General features: G+C 32.7%; 1 protein-coding gene across 1 annotated transcript in view; it reads right to left on the bottom strand.

Moving 5' to 3' along the window:
• Positions 1–1,377: 1,377 nt before the first annotated feature.
• The window catches only part of Ift74 (intraflagellar transport 74), a 104,980-nt gene continuing 96,904 nt past the window's right edge, over positions 1,378–9,453 (bottom strand). The window contains exons 17-20 of the mRNA XM_010627016.3: positions 7,640–7,803; positions 6,963–7,088; positions 3,422–3,482; positions 1,378–1,998 (exon numbers count right to left, since the gene is read on the bottom strand). Of these exons, the coding sequence (XP_010625318.1) occupies positions 1,874–1,998; positions 3,422–3,482; positions 6,963–7,088; positions 7,640–7,803 (476 nt within the window). The 3' untranslated portion in view covers positions 1,378–1,873. The remainder of the gene's footprint in view (positions 1,999–3,421; positions 3,483–6,962; positions 7,089–7,639; positions 7,804–9,453) is intronic.

Raw genomic sequence — 9,453 nt, 5'->3', positions numbered from 1 at the left:
TAGACTAAAGTTGACCAATTTATAGGGACAAATATTTATACAATCAGCATGTTTGAATGAAGTTTATAATATGTAAATGATATATCAATCATTTTTATTGTTTTATTTTCTTTTTAAAAGAAATATGCTTGTGTTTCAGGAATACTGAGAAGTAGTTATTTGGTGAACACGTTATCTGAACAAAAGGAGGATGGATTTAAATCACTTACCAATCCAATTATTTAAATACGAGATAAACAAAATTTGCATTTTTCACTCATTTTTGTAAGATAATATATAGCAGGAAATATAAAAAAATTATAAACATTTTACCAAGTTTATTCAATGCAAGAGTCAACTGGGTGAAATGATGCCTGCCCGAGTAGACTTTGGGTCAGTACAGAAGCAAAGGCGCTGGCCGAGAGACACTCGGGGTTAAGTGTTAAGTGGCAAAAGACTGTTTGACGGGGCCCAAAGTGACTCACTCCTGTCTCACAAAAGAAGATATGTTTGTCATTACTATGCCCCCCAGACTCTGTGCCCCTCTCCCCTGAAGTGTGCTATTGGAATATGATATGATTCTAACTCTTTAGCCTTTCTTTTCAACTGTATCAGCTAATGCTACGACCATCTTAGGTCCTAAAAATACAAGAAGCAAAAGCACTCTCCAGAGTAGAAATAAAGAGCAGCAGCCATACTCTAAAAGAGCTCACACCACATGTGCAGCATTTCTAAGTGTCCTCTTTTTCTTGACATATATATGTAAGCAAATATTTTATGAATATAAAGACTAGAGCTTTTAATTCTAGATCTTCAGGCTAATACATACAGAACATGTTGTACCTTTGCTTTTGACTTTACATGCTGAATAACAGATATCTAAAAGAATCATATCACAGTGATGTATGCGCACCTATGTTTATAGCGGCACAGTTTATAATAGCTAAAACTTGCCCATCAGTTGGAAACTGGATAAAGAAGATGTGGTTTTTCTATAAAATGGAATACTACTCAGCCATAAGGAATGAGGAATTAGATTCATTCATAGGGAAATGGATACATATTAAGGATATACTCCTAAGTGAAATAAATAAGTCACAGGTGTAAATACCAAATAGTTTTTCTGGTGTGAAAAACTATAATAGTACACAAGATCCTAATGAGATAACTGACAATGTGAAATAGAAAGAAAAGGGCTAAAGGTGTAGGCAAAGTGGGAAGGGTAGGGGAAAAGTTAATAGGGGAAAAGAAAAAAATAGGAGAAAATGAAAAAATGGAAATAAAGTGTTTGTAAATGGGGAGGGGGGGAGGGGACGAGGGGGTGAAGGGAGGACAGGGGTATGGGGACAAATGAGAACCAAGACCTGTCATGTAAAGGCACAAGATCCCAATGATGAATGTAACTGTAGTGTATACCCAAAATGTACCAGTAAACTCAATGAGGGGGAAAAAAAATAGACATCTAAGGCTGAGAAGGCTAAGTGCTAAAAATCTCCCTTCTAAGAAAAACCAACAAGACTGATCTAAGTAACTAAATCAGAATCATATCTAGAATGTTGACCATGAAAAAGCAACCTTATTTGCTACCACTGTCGAATTACAAAGCTAAGTGAATCTCCATGGTCATTTTTTAAAGCTCTTGGTTCTCTCTGATACTTTTAATATCCACAAAACAAATACAAGAATCACATGAAAGGAGATGACACTTTTTCATGTGAGAATTCTTTATGACCTATTAAACTATTTAAAATGTCACACTTTAAAGAGGCACAAAAATTATAGCACTCAGAAAATTTAGATATAACTCTTAAAAGGTAAGATATTTTAATTTTTCAGTCATCTTGTACAAAGTTTAACATCAAGAAGATAACTTCTACAGAAACTATCGGTTGATTCAGACTCCATTCCTGCTGCTGTTACGGAGAGCATCCACGATGGTTCTATTGTACTCCGCAATCTGCTTGGTCACATTTCTAATGATTTGCTGGTAATCACTTTCCTGACTCTTGGTTGCTATGACTGTTACATGAGTTAAGGGAGAACACTGTCAATGAAAACATTATCCTAATTGTAACTCAGAAAGAAATTAAATCATACTGATATTTTCTAATGAATGCAAGGTAGTACAGAAAAAGCACAACTAGAATACTTTAAAAATACAGCATATTACTTTAACAGATTAAACATAAATTAAAACCTAAAAAGCCAAGCAAAAGTTGTTTCAAAAATTTATTTGCAATAAATTTACTTTTTAATCTGTAATACATTACATATTTAATCTAATTCTGGGATTAGAACCATGTTGTGAAACCATAAAATACTGTAGCACACAGAATTTCAGGCTAGTTTCTAGGCCTCTCTCTTTTTTAAGATTATATCCTTTGTGTTGCATGGAACTAGAAATACTAGACTTTAGGGGCCGGGGATTTAGCTGACTGGTTCTTCCACCTGCCTTGTAAGCGCAAGGACCTGAGTTCAAACCCCGGTATCAAAAAAAAAAAAAGAAAGAAGTACTAGACTTTAAGCAAATTGTGAATGTGAAATATAACTATAGATATATATTTTTTCTTCAGAAAATTATGATGGAAATACTACTTTAAACATGATAAAATTGAGTTTTAAACAGATTAAGCTGCTCAAACTCCAAAAGTTTTTAAGTGGTAGAGTCAACATTTAAAATTAAATCTCCCAATTCCAAAACCTATTCGTCACTATGACTTTATACTCCTATTTCTGGCAACTCTCAAAGCCTGTTTGCTACTAGTTACTGTGGGGTACAAGTATACACACACACCCTACAACTGCACAATGAAACCTAAGTATTTGTATCTCACATTGTTAGCTAAGTTTTTTTTTGTACATATTAAGTACTTGATAAAAATGTGCTGAATTACATTTTGAGTTTTTAAAGAAATTCCTAGAAAATAATGTAGACTCTCATTTACTAAATGTATGCAAGTGGGTGTGTTTTAAGTAAACAGGATTATTACAGGTAATCTCTATGAATGCCAAAGCCTTGGCTTCCAGGCTTTCCATTATATACATGAAAAGAAATGTGATAATCCTAGATAATTAGACATAAACCCAAAGCCTCACATTTGATACATTTTGTTTTAGAAACAGAACTTGCTGGGCCTCGGGTTTAGCTCAGTGGTGGGGCACCTGACTCACAAGGTTCTGAATTTGATCCCCAGTATCAAAAAAAAACAAAGACCTTGTTTTTCAGCTTCATTTATAGTTCTACGTGAAGATTAATCAGTTTTTACTTGTTTTATTAATAAAACATAATTTGGATATCTTGAGTTGATGGTTTTATGATTTAGCTGGGTAAACTATCTTTGTAATAGATAAGTTGTTCATAAAAATTTAAAAAAACATATTCTAAAAAATTCCTAGGAAAAAAATATCTCAGTCAAACTCATTTCACCATCTTAAAGGATACATTCTTTCATCACAAAATTATTTTGCTCGTGGTGTTGCCACTTCCTCTCCAAATTTGTAAGCTAAAAACACAAAAGAAAAATATCAACTATTGCTCATATTTGAAAACAATTATATACTTTTTCAAAAAGATAAGAAAAAATGCCATTTCAAATCTCACCAACGTGCATTTTATTGAGATAAAGCTGTAATTGATAAAAAAATTTAGGAAAACTTACACAGTAATAAATACATTCATAAAATGTTTAATCCTGTAATGGGTTTTACTCTATATTATTTAATTAGAAAATATGTAAATGTTTATTATAACAATAAATATGCCAGCTAAATGATAATTTATAATTTTATTTTCCTAGGAGAACCTAAAAAAGAAAAATGGGACACCAGGGGCATCTCTCTTTGAAATCTGGAAATCTAATGTGACAAGAGTAATATATATTCTAACACTGTCAAAGATTTAGCTATATAGGAAAAACTTCCTTATTTCCAAGGCTAAATTTCCTGTCTAATTTCACAAGTTGTGATAAGAGCAGAGCTGCAGTGTGAAGATTATGAGAGGGTTTGTAAAAAGCTGGCACTGTTACAATAATTTCTGCATCAACAGGAAACTAATGTGGATATTATACTGAGGGTTGCTTCCTCAGAAGACAATTTTACTGTTACAAAATTAAATTGTTTTTCTGGTTTAATTAACTTGTAACTCTGGGTTATGGTCTTTCTTTTTTAAGATGCACATAGTTTTTCCTAAGCAAAGGACTGTCTGAAAAATGAAACATAAAGATAATGTTCTGCCTACATACTTCAAAGAAGTAACAAACATTTTTTAAAAATATGATCATTGAAGCAGCAACAAAAATTTTCCTTTCACCATGTTAAAATTACTTTCAGGGCCTAAATTCAGTCTTAATGTAGCAGGCAACCTATTGTTTCCTCCAAAAAGATAAATCTAGATATGATGATGAACCATAATTAATTTACTATGTGAACTATATGTGCTGTGAGCTAACACTATTAAATGCGGTCTATCCCAAATAGAACCTTCAAGTTAAGTTGGTTTTAAGGAAGCAGTCAGCACTTTTTGGCAGTAAATCATTAATAACCTTTTGTAAAGTCAAGTACCAGATTTTTTTCTCTTTGTTTTATAGAAAGAGGTGGCCTTCTTATAATGCAACAGACCTCCTAAGCACTTACAAATAATGATATAAAATAACACCCTTTTATATTATACTTCTATATGACTGATTTGCTTTAAACCTTCAAAGATATCGTGATCACAAGCCTATTTTTGAAAATTTGTTTTTTCCCTGTAACCTAAATAATCTGTTACATAAAATTAGTTATAAGTGCCCAAACCCAGTTTTTAAGAAAATAGTTGTAAAAGATTAGGAGGAGATAGGATTTGATTTGACCAGTTGGGATTCACAAAAGACATTAAATAATAAAGAAAAGGTTTTAAAATTGTGGCTTTTGGTAAGATTTCTGGTTATCAATAAATGGAGCTAGATATGACTAGCATTTAATATAGAAATAAAGAGTAGCCATTGACTGACTCTTAAGAAATAGCATTTGTCAAGTGCTTTCCACCTTAAATCATCTAATCAGTGGAAGAGAAGAGCTAGTGTTTCATCAAATATACATTTTGTCTAAGAACCACTTAAAAGAGTGATCTCACAAACTTATTTCTCTCCCAGTGTCATCCCCACTCAAACCAAAGATAATTATAAGAGTGCTACTTATAAGAGTGTAACTAGGTTTGTGTATTATGTAGTTGAGACAGAATAACTGACAGGTGAATGTAAATATGGAAATTAGTGATTTCTAAGCTTTTGGTAGCTGTGGTGAACTCTCATAAGACTATATTCCTTTCAAGAAGACTATAAGTACACCCTTCTTTTGGATGGCACATCCATGCGATGAAATACCTATTACCATTAAAACGTTATTTAAAAAAAAAAATCAAAGAGGCTGAAAATTTTTAAGAAAATGTTTATAGAATGATTTAAATTTTTGTAAAAACAAGATAATCTATATGAATGTATGAGTACAAAGAAAAACTCTGCAAGGATTAGAAACCAAAATGTTAATAATGATTGACTCTGGTTAGTGGGTAATCAAGTAACATTTTTTGCTATATATCACTAAAAAAAAAAGGCATTTTTTAATGTTTAGTATTTTAATCGTATGTGTAAACTGATAACATACACAAATTAGATATGACAATGACCAACCTTTTTCTGACCTCAATTACTGATTTTTTATATGATGCATAATGCTTTATTTGAAAAATACTTATTGAGTATCTACCATGTGCAAACTAATAACAGTGTTAGGGAAAAAGTGAGTAAGAGACTATTGTTTCTGTCTTCTCAAAGTTCACAACCTGGATGATCTTAAACACTGTTGGGTAACTATCAATAGGATGAGTGATATGAAAAATGAGCTGTCATTATTTGTCTGTGCATCCTAAGTAAACAACTGGAATGTAAACTAAGAAGTTCAAGGATAGGACTGCTTGTCATAGCATTATTAGGACAGTTTTATTTTGTTTTGATTTTTTTGGTGGTACTAGGGATCAAATCCAGGTACTCTACCACTGATTTCTATATTCCCAACTCTTTTTATTTTGATAAAGGGTCTTGCTAAACTGCCCAGGCAGAAAAACTTAAGAGCCTCCTGCCTTAACCCTCCTCAGAGCTGGAATTATAGGTACATCATCACAGTTTACTTCAGAAATTAGCTAAATTGGATACTGTTTCTATAAATTATGCTCTCTATATATGTAGTATAATATTCATTGTTATTAAGAATCATACGTTTAAAAATATCTCTTGGGCTGGGGATTTAGTTCAGTGGTTCTGCCACCTACCTTGCAAGTGCAAGGTCCCAAGTTTGATCCCTGGTACCAAAAAAAAAAAAAAAAATCTGGTGACAAAGGAATGAACAATGAATGTATAGTTAAAAGAAAAAAACAAGCTCCCAAATATTTTTTACATGATATAATTTCTATAAATACATGAAAATATTTATGTATATGTATGAAGTATGAAGTATGTGTACACATAATGCGTATGTCTATGTAAAATACATACTAAAAGGACTCATACTAAAATGATAAAGAATTCTTTCTGTTGCTTGGTGGGATATTAGTAATTAGGACTTATTTTATTTGTAGCTTTTAAGGGATGTTCAAAATTTCTGCATCCAAAATTAGAAGTTTGTGCTTTACTTCTGAAATCTTTTCAAGCTATTATCCAGTATATCATAATGGCTGTACTAACAACAGGGCCCAGAAAAGAAGTGATCTTTATGGTTTATTAAAGACAAGGAGGCAAGAAGATTTAATTCATCCTGAGGGAAGATGGTAAGAATCTAGATGCTTTGAAAGGCAGAATATTGAGGTGGTTTAAAGCAGGGATGGATGGATAGATAGAAAGATAGACAGACAGTTGTTTAGGGGGAAAAAAAGAGATTAAGAGAACAAGATAGATATCCTTAAAAAAATTCCAAAGTCATTTAAATTTTTTTTTTTTTTTTTTTTTTACCTGAGAATGTGTTTCATTTTCTTGTAATTGTGTTTTCAGGGTCTCATATTCTCTATTTAGCTGCTCTGTTATTTTCTTAAAGGCATTTTTACGAGTTGATAATATCATTCTATCCTGATGCAATTTCTAGATAGATCCAAATAGAAGTAAATAACAGGCTGTAGTAAGTATGTAGTAAGCCAATACAAATCATATTTCGCTTAAATAATTTCAGCAATTGTATTCTGATAAAATTCTACCACAGCTATATTTACTCTAAGAGTTGTTTGTAAAAATATCTTTGAAGTTCATTAAAAGCTGTGTGGATATTAACTGTATTAATAATAATAATACCTCCATGTCTGTCTTTACCCCCACAAAATTTACTTTAATGCAAATGGTATGAAAAGACACACATTTTCAGGAGAGAAATATATCAAATCTACTACAAGGTTCATATTTGTTAAAATGCTCCATATTAAGTAGTAGCTTATATGCTGTTTTTTTTTTTAATTTTTGCCTCTTATTTAATACTTCAAGTCTCTGTAAATTCCAACTATGTATGTAAAAAATTTTTATTTTTCTCTTAGCTTATGTGTCAAATAATAGACTGAAAATATTATCAACTACATTAAATTAAAACCAATGAGTAAAAAATGATTGGAATTATAACTCCGTAAAACACTGTTGGCATTTACCTTTCTCTTTTCTTCACCTGATAATTTTAAAGTTGGCAAATCATTATATGTCTCCAGATCCACAGTCATTTGCTTAATTTTGTTTTTCAGAGAATGTTGTTCCTCTATCATCTTACTTTCCAGGAGCTCCATTTTTTGCAGATCTAAATGCAGACGCTGACTGTCTGAAAAATAGGAATGTAAGGCCATAATAAACCAAAATTTTATTTTTCACATAAAAATATAATTAAAAATAATGTTTTGCAATATGCATCCATTTTTCTATGAATGATGCTAATTTTTCATTCTTTATGGCTGAGTAGTACTCCATTTTATAGAAAAACCACACCTTTATCCAGTCTCCAACTGATGGGCAATTGAGCTGTTTCCAAGTTTTAGCTATTACAAACTGTGCTGCCATAAAAATAAGTGTGCATATATCACTGTGATGATTCTTTTAATTCTTTCAGAAAGATACCCAGCAGAAGGATGGCTGGATCAAAAGGAACCTCTCGTCCCAGCTCTTAGAGGTATCTCCATATTGATTTCCATAGTGGTTGCACCAGTATGCACTCCCACCAACAATGGGGAAGGGTTCCTTTCTTCCCACAACTCCACCAACTTTTGCTTTGTGCATATATCACTGTGATGATTCTTTTAATTCTTTCAGAAAGATACCCAGCAGAAGGATGGCTGGATCAAAAGGAACCTCTCGTCCCAGCTCTTAGAGGTATCTCCATATTGATTTCCATAGTGGTTGCACCAGTATGCACTCCCACCAACAATGGGGAAGGGTTCCTTTCTTCCCACAACTCCACCAACTTTTGCTTTTGTTTAATTTTTTGATCAGCCATTCTTTAGTGGTTGCACCAGTATGCACTCCCACCAACAATGGGGAAGGGTTCCTTTCTTCCCACAACTCCACCAACTTTTGTTATTGTTTAATTTTTTGATAGCAGCCATTCTTTGTAGGGTGAGGTGGAATCTCAGTGTTGTGTTCATCTGCGTCTCTCGAATGACCAGTGATGTGGAACATTTTTTCACATATTTACTTGCTGCTTTTACTTCTTTCAGAAATGTCTGTTCATTTCAGATGCCCATTTTTTTAAATAGGTCTTTATATTTGGGGGGGCTGGCTGTTTTGAGTTCTTTATCTATTCTAGATAATAGCCCTTTGTCTGAGGAGCAGCTGACAAAAATTTTTTCCCACATTGTAGGTTGTCTTTCAGTTCTGTTGATGGTTTCTTTTGCAATGCAGAAACATTTTTTCTTTGTATTGAGTTTTTTGCTACAATCTAGGTATACAATACAGTTACATTCATTACTGGGATCCTGTACCTTCACATGACAGGTCTTGGTTCTCATTTTTTCCCTTTATCCCTGCCCTCCCTTCACCCCCTCCTCCCCTCCCCATTTACAAATACTTTATTTCCATTTTTTCATTTTCTCATATTTTTTTTCCCTTCTTACTTTTACCCTACCCTTCCCACTTTCCATACACCTTTAGCCCTTTTCTTCCTATTACACATTGTCAATTATATCATTAGGATCTTGTGTACTATTAGTTTTTCACAACAGAGAAACTATTCAGTATTTACACATGTGACTTATATATTTCACCTAGGAGTATATCCTAAATATGTATCCATTTTCCTATGAATGACTCTAATTTCTTATTCATTATGGCTGAGTACTATTCCATTTTATAGAAAAACCACATCTTCTTTATCCAGTTTCCAATTGATGGGCAGATGGGCTGTTTCCAAGTTTTAGCTACTACAAACTGTGCCGCTATAAACATGGGTGTGCATATATCACTGTGGTAGGATTCTTTT

The sequence above is a fragment of the Fukomys damarensis genome, unplaced genomic scaffold (assembly GCF_012274545.1).
Source record: "Fukomys damarensis isolate Sample0158 unplaced genomic scaffold, DMR_v1.0_HiC HiC_scaffold_36, whole genome shotgun sequence".
Lineage (NCBI taxonomy): Eukaryota > Metazoa > Chordata > Mammalia > Rodentia > Bathyergidae > Fukomys > Fukomys damarensis.
This window is presented reverse-complemented; position numbering and strand designations above follow the sequence as displayed.